The sequence below is a fragment of the Chiloscyllium punctatum genome, chromosome 39, assembly GCF_047496795.1.
Source record: "Chiloscyllium punctatum isolate Juve2018m chromosome 39, sChiPun1.3, whole genome shotgun sequence".
NCBI lineage: Eukaryota > Metazoa > Chordata > Chondrichthyes > Orectolobiformes > Hemiscylliidae > Chiloscyllium > Chiloscyllium punctatum.
Window position 1 is genome coordinate 16,747,109 of NC_092777.1, and position 15,871 is coordinate 16,762,979.

Sequence of the window (15,871 nt, forward strand, 5' to 3'; positions counted from 1 at the left end):
CCCCTGCCCCCCCACCGGAATCTCAATGCTCCTGCCCTCCCCAATCAAGTCCCGATGCCCCTGCCCTCCCCAACCCAAGTCCTAGTGCTCCTGCCTGCCCCATACCTCCCAATTCCCCATGCCTCGTCCAACCCAAATCCTAATGTCCCTGCCCTCCCCAAACCAAGTCCCAAAGGTCCTGCCCACCCCATACCTCCCAATGCCCCTGCCTCCTCCAACCCAAGTCCCAATACACCTGACTGCCCCCACTCCCCAGTCTCCAGTCAGGCCCCAGTCCCACCCACTTTTCTCAGGTGTCAATGCATGAAGGTTCATGCACTCAGGTCCCAATGCCCCTGCCCTGTCTCCTCCCCCTTACTAAGGTTGTAATGCCACCCACTCCTCTCAGGTCTAAATGCCCTGCCCTTGCCATCCCTCCCCTGTCCTGCTTGTCCTAAGTGGCTATCCCTGCCCACACCCTCTCCCAAGTCACAGCCCGTGTCCCCTAGAACATCTGACAATCAACCAGTTTTCTGCAGTAAGGATAGCATGACGCATCATGCTTGCTTCATCCATTTGCTTGTCCAAGTCATAGACTCAGAAACGCAGATATAGCGATTGCAACAGGTCGTGAGTCCCTTGATTTCCAATTGGTTTGTCTATAACTTTCCGGCCCCTATTTCATGTAACATCAAGTAAGGAGCAGTTTAACTTCTCATAACCCAAATGTTCCAATGAGGTGACAATGGCCTCAAACTGTGACCAATAGACAGTTCAGTGTTCAAATAAGGGTCAATGAACTTGAAATTTTACTCTGCTTTCTTTCCACAGGTGCTGCCAGACCTAAGTTTCTCCAACAATTTCTAATTTTTTTTCAGATTTCCAGCATCTTCATTTTAAATTAGATTGTTAATAATAATGACCTGGATATTTTCTAATCAGTGTGTTCAGGGACATTATGACATACTTCTGGAGCAGGTGGGACTTAACTCCTGGATGTAGGGATACTACCACTGCACCGTGAGAACCTGTCAATCAATGACACTGTAATCTCTGCTGCTTAAAAACATCTACCTGTTTCAGGCAGTAGATTCCCCCTTCATATCAGCAAATTTTGGGATCTATGGTGTATACATGACTCAAATTACAGTGTATGGATAGAACTTACAGGGCTAGAGAACAAAAGGAGTGCTAAGAAGTCAAAGCAAATTTCCTCCTCTGCCATTTGGCAGTCAGAAGGAGGCGTGCTCTCCCAGCATCCCAGAGCAGATTTGTTGAATGATCATGCTCCCCCTCCTGGATTTACATTGTTAGCAACCAAGGCCATCCAATACTTAAACCGGGACTGAATTTCGGGACAGCTGCAAGGGCACCTTCCATTTGAAGTCAGACAGCTCACTGTCTCCAGTTGACTGAGGCCTAAATCTTGGAATACCTCCAACCTATCATTAGCCTTAAGGGGTGGTGATGGACTAATGGTATAGCCACGACTGAGACTGATAATCCAGAGAGCCAGGTAGTGATTTGGGAATTTGTTTTCAATTGCCCATTAGGGTAGCTGTTGGAATTTGAATGCAACAAAAATCTGGAATTGAAAATATTATGATGACCGTACATTGTCTTAAAAACCCACCTGGTTCACTAATGCCCTTTAAGAAACTGTCATTCTTAGCTGGTCTGGCTTATATGTGACTCCAGACCCACAGCAAAGTGGTTGGCTCTCAGTTGCCCACTGGTCAATTAGGAATGGGCAATAAATGCTGCCTAGGCAGTAAAGCCCTCATCAAGTGAATTACTTATTTTAAATAAAAAGCCTTAATACCAATTTTGAAGGAACATTTAAAGGTTTGAAGTGTGCACACTCACAATAAGCTGTAGAATTGCTGCTCTCATTTACTTCTGCCAGTAGTTATATAACAAACAAATCTCAGCACTTTGATGCTACAGCATGTATTAACTTATTTAAAACTAATGTTCATCAAGCTTGCAAAGCACTTTCTTGAAATCTTCAAATTTGGAGGAGATTTTGACAGAGTCTTTGTCTACAACAAAACACGTAACCATCTAAAACATCAGATCGATCAATGCCTCTTTATACTTTGTCAAATCCCCTGTGTTATAGACTGTGATCAATTTAATATTGCATGTGGAAATTGGACAGCATTTAAAATTATTATTGATTAAATAAAACTCCTTTAGCCCTCAACGTGATGTTGCTAAGGTTGGAGATTTAAAACACTCTCCCCTCAAAGTCTGTTGCCAGGGAAATCTGCATCTTACAACCATCAAGGAAATTCACTAAATCTTTAATATTTCATCAGGTTTTGATGACGCTAACTAGAGGTGTCAAACATCTAGGTGCTTGATATCATAATGGCACATCACCCTGAAAAACGAAGACATAATCTAAATGTTAAAATGTGTTTCCTTATTATTCTGCTTACTTACTGCTCTCTGAGTTTCAAAAGCACATTAGTTTTGAAATGGCCACAGGACAAAGGCAGTTTCCCAAAGCCACTATAGTTCCTAAGTTTTGAAGATTGCTTGTGATACTTCCTTTATGGTTTATCTACAGGTGGAACCAGCTTGATCTAGCTATTGTCCTGCTGTCTATTATGGGGATCACCCTTGAAGAGATTGAAGTGAATGCTTCCCTACCAATCAACCCTACAATCATCAGAATAATGAGAGTTCTCCGCATTGCTAGAGGTCAGTAAAACTGGTATTCATTATTCCCTGCAGTTTAAGTAAAACTCCATTTGGATGGAAAAAAATTCAAGTCCCTGGTGATTTAGGCATGTGTTTGTGGAGATTAGGTGAGTTGAGAGCCGATGCAAAGATGAGGAATTGACTTTTACACTCTGAGTTGTTGTGATTTTGAATGCATTGTCTAAAACATTGGCAGAGGCAGTTTCCGTTAGCAACTTTCATCAAGGAATTGGATAAATACTTGAAGGAAATGAAATCACAGGGCTCAGAGGAAAGTGCGGGTCTAATCAGATGAGCATTTCAAAGAATCAGCTGAGGAGGAATGAGCCAAACAGTCACTGCTGCTGTAGGACTATAGATTAGGGTCAGACAATACGATGAAGCCCTACTTGGTCTAATACCCCAGTAGCACTCACTCCAGGGCTGATTACATCATCAGGATGCTGAATCAATCTTTTCAGACTATGCCACAAAATGAATAGGCATAATCGATGTTATTGTTACAGATGATGGCCCAGCAATTCTGTACTAAACACCAGGGATAAAACATTAGGTTGAGACCTCCTCCTACTCCTTTGACACCAGCCTTACCCTTCCAATTGCAGGGGTAGTGTCATAGAATCCTACAACATGGAGACAGGCCCTTTGGCTCAAACCAGTCCATGCCGACCAAAATATGTCACTTAAATATTTGAGACACCAACCTGCAGCAAAGTTGTTGCTGTTGAGGATCCCTTCTCCAGGTGACACAAAATTTGGGAGCCCACTTTTGCATTTCCCTGCAACCCAAGAGTTGCCAGACAAAAATATTAGTCAATTATTGGTTATACTTGTTGTCCACTTCCTAAGCTTTAAAGCTGCCATGGTCCTAGAAGGCCATAGGATTGCTCTCTCATTAGACAGAGGCAGCTACTGGTGAGTTTAACTTGGGGGTTACCATGCCTCAGGTAAGTGGAGAGTTGAGAAGGAGACTCTGTCATGAAATCTCAGCCACTGTGGAAATTGAACCCAAGCTGTTCCAAATCGTATCGCCAATTGGGACTCCAGCCTGTCTCCAACAGTGACAATTGCTGGAGTGGGTTGGGAAGATAAGGGTCCTTGGGAGACAGTGTTGGCAGTGATGGTTAGGCCAAGGGAGCAGGGTGGCGGGGTAGGGAAATAAATCTAGAAGTGGTGGGAGCAAAAGATCTTAAGGAAGTCTCTGACGGGCTATGGGCCTTGTACAGTCAGTATGTCATTCCTTCCCTGCCACCAGCTCAAACAGGAAACTCTGCTGGACATCCCAACTCTTCAACCAGAGAGTGGTGAATCTATGGAACTAATTGCCATAGAAAGCTGTGGACATCAGGTCATTGAATATATTTTAGACTGAGATAGATAAGTTCTTGATTGTCAAAGGGACCAAGGGTTATGGGGAGAAAGCAGGAGAATGGAGTTGAGAAACTTAACAGCCATGATTGAATGGCAGAGCAGACTTGATGGGCTGAATGGCCTAATTTCTGCTGCTGTGTCTTATGGTCACCAACATCTGCTTACCCTGAGAAACTCTGGGAAAATGTGCACTCACACATCAACCCCTCCTGGACTGGACTCAAACTGTCCCTGTGTCTGTGTTGACTGAGCACCAACCCCACCAAGCCCCCAAGCCCAGCCTGAATTCAGATCAGCAGTCCTTGTTCCTTGCAGTGAATCCACCTTCCCAACTGCTTCTCCAATCAGAGACGGGCTCTTTCACGTGCTTACAACTGATTGTTTCATTAGTCAGCCTATTAGTAGAAAATGGGGGTGAGAAATAACTTGTGATCAGAGCAGCAGCTCCTCACGTTCTGTCTGACTGTCTGTCTCTCTCTCTCTCTCGCTCTCTCTGTCTCCCTCTCCCTCTCCCTCACTCCCCCACCCCCCCACTCTCCCTCTCTCCCTCTCTCCCTCTCTCCCCCCTATGGATTTAACCTGGGTCCATTGGGTCCCAGAGGAACGGTGCTGCCTGATCCTAGGCTCCAATGACAAGCACTGTCTACACAGCCCTTTCCCAGACTCTGCCTTTAACAAATCTATGTCAGCTTTCTATCATTAATGTGCACTTTTCCCAAATTATAGTTGATTTTGTCCCAGATTAGCATTTCCAAAAGCTGCCCCATCACTAAGGTTAAGCTGACTCGCCTAAATTCTGGGTTTATCCTTTCATCCATTTTTAAAGCATAAGCGTCATGTTTACAATTCCCCAGTCTTCTGAACCCACCCTGTATCTAAAGAGGATTGGAAGATGCCAGTTCCTCTGCAATTTCCGCACTTATTTCCTTAGCCTTCTTGGATGCAACCCATACGATACTGTTCACTTATCACCAACTAACACCTCCTCTTTATCAAGATTTAACCCGTCCAATATTTTAACAATCTCCTCTCTCACTATGACTTCAGCAGTATCTCCTTCTATAACAGACAGATGCAAATATCTCAGCCCAGTCTCCTGATCCAGATTCCTGTTAGGTCTTCACCCCTCAGCTTCCTTTTGATTATTGGTATGCCTTTGAGAGACTGTTGTGTTCCATTCTACTTTAGATCAGATTAGATTAGATTACTTACAGTGTGGAAACAGGCCCTTTGGCCCAACAAGTCCACACCGCCCCGCCGAAGCGCAACCCACCCATACCCCTACATCTACCCCTTACCTAACACTACGGGCAATTTAGCATGGCCAATTCACCTGACCTGCACATCTTTGGACTGTGGGAGGAAACCGGAGCAGACACGGGGAGAACGTGCAAACTCCACACAGTCAGTCGCCTGAGGCGGGAATTGAACCCGGGTCTCCGGCGCTGTGAGGCAGCAGTGCTAACCACTGTGCCACCGTGCCACCCAGCTGCCAGTCTCTCCTCACACTTTCTTTTTGCCTCTCTTATTTCCTTTATCATGTTCCCTCTGAGCTTGCTGTATTCAGGTTGTTCATTTAGAACAATATTGAGTACTGAGGAGAAAGTGAGGTTTGCAGAGGCTGGAGATCAGCGTTGAGAGTGTGGTGCTGGAAAAGCACAGCAAATCAGGCAGCATCCGAGGAGCAGGAGAACCGACTGCCGGACCTGCTGTGCTTTTCTAGCACCACACTCTCAAATATTGAGTACTGAATAAAGTTAGAATTCCTTAAAAGGCCAGCACCAGACTGGCTTGAAGGAGTAACTATTTTGTCTTGAATTGCAGAAGGATGTCATAAACTCTATCCAAGGATCTTGGCATTTGCATCAAATAAGGGTTATTAATTGAATTATTTAAAGTGGAACATTATTAGAAGATGCAATGTGTTGCTTGCAACACCAGAGCAAATTGCCAGGAAATATCTGCAACATTGCATTTTTGTAGTATGTATAACTGTTACTTATATCCCCAATAAGTTCTCAAGCTCTTGAAGATGGCAGTGGGGATGAGAGCGTTGCTAAACACTGTGATCCAGGCTCTACCGCAGGTAAGCACGATGCTGTAATTTCACTTTGGCCATGTCAGCGAATGATGAATTGTGTGGTTTGTTTACATCTGTGAGATCACTGCTTTCAACATAACTCACCCAGTGTTATGACCCTGGTACAGGACATGTTCAGAAATATAGCCCAACATTAACACAATCCGATGGCAGGGTTTATATGGGGGCTATCATTGCAGCACTCAAAATGTCATCAATTTGACATTCAACAATGAGACTCAACACTGAGTCTCAATGCTGGCATACACTGACACTGAACACTCAATCAGTACTGGTGCACACTGGCACTGAACACTCAAATTATGACTATCAACACAGACACACACTGACACTGAACACTCACTCAATACTGACACTCTGGCATTGGACACTCATTCAACACTGCCTCTCAAACTGGATGAAGTGAGGATTTTATCATCCCCTTCTCCCCCCCAGCCTGATTCAATTTTCAGTACAAGAGTCGGGTGTTCTGTCGAGGGTCCTCATGACTGAAGAGGCTGATTTGTGATCAACAGATATTTGGGCACATGGGGCAGAATGTTCCATGAGGCAGTGGGATTTCCTTCCTTTTCCAGAGTTAATGCTTCCATCCTTTTCTTCCCTTCTGTACTGTTGCTCTGTTTCAATTCAACATTTTGACTGGGAATGTGATGCTCGCTGAATTATTTTACAACAATTCTGAATGGATGGTCATGAGCTCCCCTCAGTCATTAATATCAATGCTGCTCTGCTTTATGAGAAATTTCGGAGTATTCTGTAGCATTTCCTTTCTCCTCCCCTTGAACATTGATCTTCTGAGAGCTAACAGAAAAAAGATCCTTGCAAAAGAGATGCTTTTCAGCCAACCTTCCTCGATGTACAATCCAACATAATTGATTTTGCAAGAGTTTGCCTGAATGCTTGTAGAGCTGGCTTCAAGAAGGATGTGATCATTTGGTCAACAATTCTCTCATTAAATCCAACAAGTGCAGCAGCAGCTCTGCTGGTAGAATTTCTCTGGTGGTCTTACAGTGGCCTTTTGAGAGAGAAGGTCACCCAAGGTTTGGAAAATGCTCAACATGTTCCAGGGTCTCTCTACTGACATTTATGGTGTACTTCACCAACCAGGTCCAGGTTGGTATGAGTTATGGTTGGGACAGGACCTGTACACTTAATAGTAGGGTCCTGGGGAGTGTTGCTGAACAATGAGACATTGGGATGCGGGTTTATAGTTCTTTGAAAGTGGAGTCGCACGTATACAGAGAGTGAAGAAGGTGTTTGGTACGCTTGTCATTATTGCTCAGTGCATTTACTGTGGGAGTTGGGAGAACATGTTGCAGCTGTACTGGACGTTGGTTAGGCTACTTTTGGAATGCTGCGTTCAATTCAGCTCTCCCTGCTATTGGAAAGATGTTGTTAAACTTGAAAAGGTGTAGAAAAGATTCACAAAGATGTTGCTAGAGTTGGAGAGCTTGAGCCACAGGGAGAGACTGAACAGGCTGTGACTTTTTTCCTGAGCGTCAGAGGCTGGGGTCTGACCTTGTAGAAGTTTATAAAATCATGAGGGGCATGGATAGGGTGAATAGTCAAGGTATTGATGCCCAAGGTAGGACATTCCAAAACTAGAGGTCATAGGTTTAATAGGGTCTGAAGGGGCAACTTTTTCAGGCAGAGGATGGTGAGCGTGTGGAATAGCTGCCATGGGAAATGGTAGACGCTAGTATAATTACAACATTTAAAAGGCATCTGAATGAGTACGCAAATAGGAAGGGTTTAGAGGGATATGAGCCAAATGCTAGCAAATGGGACTAGATTAATTTAGGCTACTGATTGGCATGGACAAGTTGGACCAAAGGGTCTGTTTCCATGTTGTACAACTCTATAACTCTGTGACTGTATGACATTCAATGACAGGCCAAGTCTTTTGTCTGCAGAATTGAAGATGTTGAGCTTGGCTTGAAAATCTGGTGCAGAGCAGCCAACGACAGTCCCACTCATCCAAATACATTATATGTGTCTCATCACTTAATTTTGGCACAGAGGTGACTGGGCTGAAAGACTTTACCATCAAGATGGTATTTAATGTTGAAGGCAGAGGGCAATTGATGGTGTGGTGACTGTCAGATAAATTGTAGACAGTTTGGGGGCTATCACCTATAGCTTTGGAAGTACATGAATATGGCAGACGGAAAATTTGCTGCACCTTCAGTAGAACCATGTAATCATTCTTTAATTAGATATTTTATTCAGATGTTCTGCAAATTAAAAAAGGCATTAAAAGGTATGAAATTTGCATTTTGAGTTGCAGCCAATGAATGGAGCACAAGTTAGTGAGAATGACGTCAATGAAATAACCTGATTCATAAAGCACTGTATGAAACTGAGAAATCAGAAGCAGTTTAGTTGCTTTAATGTTTACTTCTGCATGCCCTGATCTTCCTGCAACTTGGACACGTGATTTGCTCTTGTAAATGGTCCGCTTTCACTTGGACATGAACATTTTCACTTCGGACAGAAAGGTCATGCCTGAGGACCTTGTCTTCATCCTGCTTCTGCCCTGATTAGCTCTGAGCCTTCCCACTCAATCACTGGAGCCCCAAAGTGGGTAATTAATACCACTGAAGGATCTCATTCTACCCTGTGTGGTATCGGCTAGCAATGGTGGGGAGATGGGGGGGGGGGGGGGGGGTTCATCATACAGAAAGCTCAAATAGCAAACTTTACTGGGGTTGTTAGCCAGGTTCTGAGAATGGGAGGGAGAGAGTGGGTCAGAAGCACACAGTGCCTGAGCATGGGCTCTGGCATCAAAAAGGGAAGATTTCATTGAGTGCCACGCCTGCCCTCAGTGCCAATTCACCTCCCCTTATTCCCATGATTCCCACCCACAATCCCTTCCACCATCACTCTCCTATGGTCTGTCTCCTCCTGGACCGCGGGTGGCTCCATGACCAGCAGCTGTTCCCATCTCCATGGCTTCTGATTGGCTGTCAACTGTTGGCAGTTAGGACATCTCCACCCCCAGTCCAGATTCCTTGATCCTGAAGAATGCTCACAATTGCCCCACTGAGTGCCAGATTAGCACTTACGTAGTGGGCCTTGTGTACTACCACCTTTGAAGTGATGTCCCTTTAATGGCTCATGATGCAAATAGCCAGGTACCTGGATGTGATCACGTGACTACAGGCCCTTTGTCATATAGCCTTCTAGTTACTGTGCCTAGACATTACCCTGTCCACTAAGCATTGGTTTAGGTATAAATGATCTTCCAGTAACCTCACTTGTATTACATTTAGATAACACCAAGAATGTCAATACAGACCTTCCCCAAAAGAAATGTCATGGGATTCTCAACACTTTTCCAGCTGATACATAAGACCCCTGCCGCCCACATTAAATTCATACAAGGACAACAATATACAGGCTTTTAAAAATTAGAAGTAACTCCACCTAGGCAATTCTTTTTGACTTAACTTCAACACTTTCCAATTCAATGGCATTCTGTGCATTGCATCTCTTTGATCTAAGAAAGAAAGAAACTGCTTGCCAGAATGTAGTTACCTTCACAACTGCTAGCTATCCTAAAGTGCTTCACAGATCCTGAATGACTATTTGAAATGCATTCTTTTTCACAATGAAAGAAACGTGCCAATTGAGTACGTCAAGCCTCCACAAATGTTGGTGTCATCAGGTAATCTATCTTGGTCATGTGGATTGTCACCACTCAAGGAAGGCCTCACATTTACTAATTGTCTGTCCCCCTGCTTACTACTTGTACCTGTTAGGGACCACCTTGATGAGATTCAGGAGCAGGGAGGTGCACCAAATGACAAGAAGGGATTGGAGTGACTGCTGAAGACAGCGCAGTGGTTAGCACTGCTGCCTAACAACGCCAGAGACCTAGGTTCGATTCCAGCCTTGGGTGTGGAGTTTGCATGTTCTCCTTATGTCTGTGTGGGTTTCCTCTGGTGCTTTGGTTTCCGCCCACAATCCAAAGATGAGCACGTTAGATGGATTAGCCATGCTAAATTGTTTCAAAGTTTCCAGGGATGTGCAGGCTTGGTGAATTAGCCATGGGAAATGCAGGATTAGGAGATAATGAAGGGGGCAGTGGGTCTGGGTTGAATGCTTTTCAGAGGGTCAGTGCAGACTCGATGGGCCAAATGGCCTCTCTCTCTGCTGTAAAGATTCTATGATTCCGTTCTTTGTGATTAGAATGATGAGTATTGGTCAGGATGAACTCCCCAACTCTTGTTCAAAGAGTACCATGGAATCTTTCACATCTCCATGCCCCCCACCCCACACTCCCCAGAAGGTGGGCTTGTCCTAACATCTCAAAAGCCATCTGTCTCTCTCCATAATCTCAAACTTGATGAAACTGTAAAATGACTGAGTCGTGTTACTTCATGCAAATGTTATTGATCCTGTTTTCTCAGCAGCTCGGTCAAATATTAATTACAGGTTGAAATTACCTTTTGTGATGTCAGCTTCTGATTAATTAATGACTCGTGAAAATGTTCGGTTTTTTAAATCAAATTCATGCTTCCTTTGAAATTAAAAAGTAATGTCATGTGAACACTTTGCATATATTACAGCAGATATTCTAATCAGAAACTTCTGGTCTATAGTCTCAACTTGAACCCTCCAGAATGAAAGTGTATTTATCATAATTGATTCTGGAATGCTAGTTGAAGGATTTTCAGGGTAGTAGATTGCAGCATTAACTGAACAAAAATACCACGTGCGACTATTCCAATGTTATAAATCAGAAGTAAAAAATGACATGTCCATCTGAAGCCATTCCATGTTTGAGTACCACAAGTGTTCACCAGTGGAAAAATCCTTCATGATCTTTCTGTCTCTTTCAGGTTGGAAATCTCGGACTGTTGTTCATGCTGCTGTTTTTCATATTTGCAGCTCTTGGAGTTGAACTTTTTGGGGACCTAGGTGAGATACAGCAGGGACAAGTTAATTTATTTTGAGTTAATATTCCTTTCTACTTCATGATGCTCATTTGTTGACTGGCTTTCCTTATTTTGTTATAGCTCCTGTTAGTAGCGGTTTCATAAGAACATGGTGGGTGATAATCATAGCAATCTACCTCTCAATCTCTATGTATTAGTCTGCAACAGAATCATTGGCGACCTTTAAGCAGCATTTGGATAGGTACATGGATGGGTGCTTAATCTAGGTTAGAAGTTCGGCACAACATCGTGGGCCGAAGGGCCTGTTCTGTGCTGTATTGTTCTATGTTCTATGTTCTATGTTCTAGACCCAGACGCGAGGGGAGTAAACACTCAGCTTTGGGAACCTGAGTCCAAAATCACTTGTTCTTCTCAAATGTGCTATGTTTACCACATTTTATGCACAAAAGTATACACATAATGTAGCCCAAAATGTTATTTTCCTAAATATTGAAAATGACCAGAGGGTTGGTAACTTGTCAGTGAAACCTCTTATATGGATTCATTGCAATCAAAATTTAGGGAATCTGCTGCCTTATTGTTATGTGAGCAAGGTAGTCTAAAAACTGGCTTCCAGCTGCTAACATTATAATGGAAAGTGGTTTGGGATGGTGTTGGAGTGGAGATCTGCAGCATGGACTGAGCTGTCCTTACTGTTAGACAATTTGTCCGTGTCCTCTATAGAGTTGTACTCTTGATTTGCTTGTTCCTATCTGCTGTATCATACCAGTAATTCAAACGTAGTTATGGTAAGGAAGATGAAACTCTTTATTAATGTGACATACATGATTACAGTTGAGTATAGTGTGTTGTTTCTCCATCAGTCTCCAGCTCAGACTCTCTCTGAGATCTCCATCTATATATGATTGCATAATTGAGTACTTCATAGACTGATTTACCTTAACCTTTTACAGAAGGTGTTATAGGAGTCTTTAATCCTATCTGATTATCTGCAGACTCTATAATTTACTGGATCTTCAATTAACAAATCTTAAGTTTGATAATGAAATAGAATCTGCGATATATCCCAAACCATGTCAACCTTGTATTGACATTGGAGCTCTAGATAATGGAAAATATCAGATTGAAACCAAGTTGAGTTATCATCAGATGATTTTCCATTAGTTTTGGGTGTAGATATATTTTGGTATCAAGAGTATTAAGAGTTATATTTTGTGACAATCAATATTTTCATTCAAAATGCAAAATCAAAGCAGAGCACACCATCAAAGACAATTTGTGTTGGTCACATTTATCTGTCCAGTTGGGAACAGAGGTCAGAACTCAGCTTCGTAACACAGCATGGTCCACTGCTGAAACTTTAGTTTTCCCGAGTTATCCTTTGGATAGGTTCTCTGCCCAATAACATGACCTCTTCCATGGATAGGGCTGAGAGGCAGGTCCCAAATCTAGTGCCTCTGAAACAGGATCAAACTCCATGCTTGTTGTGGGCTGGAGCTATAGAAAATGTCAATACAGACTTCAATTTTTTTCCATCACATGGCTCTCCCATTCTTACTATCTGGCTTTGACTATTTTGGACAAATGAATGGCACCTTCCTTGGCCATCAATTCCTTGTGCTTCTGGCTTAGAAGGAGTGATGCTACCCATTACAGCTCCTCCTTGAGTATATCCACTCAAATCTTGCGGTAACAATGACTGCGAAGCCGCTCACATTTGCCATCATTACAGTCTCATTAAAACTCTCAATGGGAATCAACCTGTCACTGCTACAGTGTCAATCTTACTGTAAAATTCCCTGAAAGAGTTACTCCTTTTTCAATTAAATGTAGCTGTGTTTTGATAGTGTACCAGCATCACAATGTGGCTAAACATTATATTACCCAAAAAAGCTTAATTTATGTTTATAGAAACATAAATTAATTTATGTTTATTGTTAACTTTTCTAAAAGAATAGTTGCCCTTAATTTAGCTTCATTATTATTTGAATCATTATCATTTACATGTGACAATCTATCTTAAAAATGAAGCATGGTAAATGTTTTTAACTTCCTAGTTAGCTGTATGTGAATAATTCAATGTTATTCATTCCTTATTATCTTGCTGATATATCATTGTTGCTAGGTGCCTTGATATCTTGATTTGGCCCTAGATTTAAACTACCTAGAAACCACATCAACAAGATCACCAGATCTTAGTTAGTGGCATTCTTCAAGGTCAGAGGTGAGCACCCTTGCTTCACTGATGACTGGAAAACATAGGCCAATATATTTTGAGCAGATTAAAGATAAAGGGTGATTTAATGTAATCTTAAGATGATTAAAAAGTTGGTAAGGTAACAAAGAGAAACTGTTTCCTCTGGTGGGGGATTTCAGAAGAAAATTTTGAGGGAAACGCAACCGTAAAAGTAGATTAAGTCACTCAGTGATGATGTCAGGATCACCTTCTCACAGGAACAGTGGTAGAAGTCTGGAACTTCCTCCCCTAAAAAACTGTTGTGGTTGAGAGGCAACAGAATTTTATTTAAAATTGAAAATCCAATTTTTCCTTGGTTAAGTTGATAGGTTTACTAAGGATTTTGAACATTACTAGGAACTGGAAGAATGTGCAGGACTAAAGGAAGAAGGCAGGGGAATGGCATTAAGTAAGTTATTCATTCGGAGAGCCAGTGCACTCATGAAGACTGAATGGCCCCATCATAATTCTGCAATATCTGCAATGAAGTTCAAATTGAGATTGGGAAATTAAGCAAAGGTATTAAATGTGGATAAATAGAGTTAAGATACAGATCAATCATGATATAATTAAACGGTGGAACAGGCTAAAGGAGCTGAATTGCCTGCTCTTGTTCTTTTGACCTGTTGGTCAATTTAAATGTCTAATTCTGAATAATGGTCCCCACAACGTTACCATATAATTTATTATTACAACATAAACAGAATATTTGCCCCCGATCCTCAGAAGTAATTTTATTTCAGTCAATGGTATTTTTTAATATCTTCTTTATAGAATGTGACGACTATCATCCCTGTGAGGGGTTAGGGAGACATGCCACATTCAGAAACTTTGGGATGGCTTTCCTCACTTTATTCCGAGTGTCAACCGGAGATAACTGGAATGGGATCATGAAGGTAAGCTTTTTCCTCCTTTGGCAACATTCCCAAACTGTAACCTGCAGTGGAACCATGAAACCAGATTTTGTGGTTGTAAGCTTGAGTGGCTGGAGGGGGGAGCTTGGATTGAGTGCTCACAACCACAAGGCCTCCTTCAATAATAGATTAACAAAGATATTTTTTGAAGCCTGATTGTTTCTACTACAAAAAGAACTTGGAAACTAAGTGATTTTTTAAAAAACAAAATTCAGTTTAAACCCATTACAGCAGAGTCAATCCCACTCCTCCTCTCCCCATCAACCACTCCAACAAAATCCTTTCCCCACCACTCAACAACCTCGCACAAACACCTTCACTCTGGAGTCACATGAAGTCTCGGGCATTAAAATAGGGTCACACAGGGTAAAAGTTTGGGAAGCATTGCGTAAGGAAATGTATCCCCTCCTGGTGTGTCAAACGGAAATTGTGTTGTCTGACACATTTCAGAACGAGGCTTTGACAACCTTTGTTCCTGGCTACAGAAGCTTTCACTGAAAGTCTCCAGTCTCTAGTTCAGCAAATGTGATTTGATACCATTCCCTGCTGAAAGTGAGATTTAATATCATTTGCTCGTAGTCTTTCTACTGTCTTTCCATCTATGAGGAAGGAAACATAACCAATATTCATATGGCACTTTGCAGATTCTCAAAAGAATGTTTCCCACTAATTTGCAATAATTAATTATTTTTGGAGTGACATCTCTCTTGTTTTATGAGCCAGTTCAGCTGCTATTTCACACACACAAAGTTTGTATAAACATCAAAGACAGAAATATCCAATTCCTCTGCTTTGGTGAAAATGCTGTAGACACTCAGCAGGTCTAACAGCATCAGTGGAGTGAGAAACAGTCAGTTAGATAAACTTTCACCAGAACAGGAAGATGTTGAAGATGAACAGTTTTTAACAAACCGAGTAATCTGTAGTAGCCTTTTTTTTTTTGCCTTTTCATTGGTCACTTTCTAATTTCCAGCTAATAACTTTCAAGTAACTCTCTTTTATATGATTTCTCTCCTATTTCTAACATAGCAAGCACTATCTGTTTCCAACAACGGCTTTAGAAGCTGCTATTTTGAATGTCTTTAATTTGTCAAAATTCAGCACAACTGCAGAATCAACTTAACTTGCAAATTGCATGAATGAATTAAGAAAGAAGATATTACAAAATAAAAGCATTAGGGTAGAAAGGTGTCCTGGGTCGGAGTGCTGGACACAAAGTATCACATTGGTCCAGCGAGTATTCAGTTCCAGGGAAGCTTATAATCAGCAACTGATGTCATAGAGTCATAGAGGTGTACAGCATGGAAATAGACCCTTCGGTCCAACCCGTCCATGCCGCCAAATATCCCAACCCAGTCTAGTCCCACCTGCCAGCACCCGGCCCATATCCCTCCAAACCCTTCCTATTCATATACCCATCCAAATGCCTTTTAAATGTTGCAATTGTACCAGCCTCCACCACTTCTTCTGGCAGCTCATTCCATACACGTACCATCCTCTATGTGAAAAGTTTTCCCCTTAGGTCTCTTTTATATCTTTCCCCTCTCACCCTAAACCTATGCCCTCTAGTTCTGAACTCCCCAACCCCAGGGAAAAGACTTTGTCTATTTTTCCTAACCATGCCCCTCATAATTTTGGAAACCTCTATAAAGTCACCCCT

The 15,871-nt window shown here is 42.3% G+C and overlaps 1 protein-coding gene across 3 annotated transcripts in view; it reads left to right on the plus strand.

Annotated features, from left to right (window-relative positions):
- cacna1g (calcium channel, voltage-dependent, T type, alpha 1G subunit) overlaps nt 1-15,871 on the plus strand; it is a 303,314-nt gene that overhangs the window by 238,654 nt on the left and 48,789 nt on the right. For all 3 annotated transcript variants that reach the window (XM_072558229.1, XM_072558230.1, XM_072558231.1), the window contains 4 exons: nt 2,555-2,688; nt 6,075-6,145; nt 11,005-11,083; nt 14,072-14,193. In XM_072558229.1, coding sequence (XP_072414330.1) covers nt 2,555-2,688; nt 6,075-6,145; nt 11,005-11,083; nt 14,072-14,193 — 406 coding nt within the window. The remainder of the gene's footprint in view (nt 1-2,554; nt 2,689-6,074; nt 6,146-11,004; nt 11,084-14,071; nt 14,194-15,871) is intronic.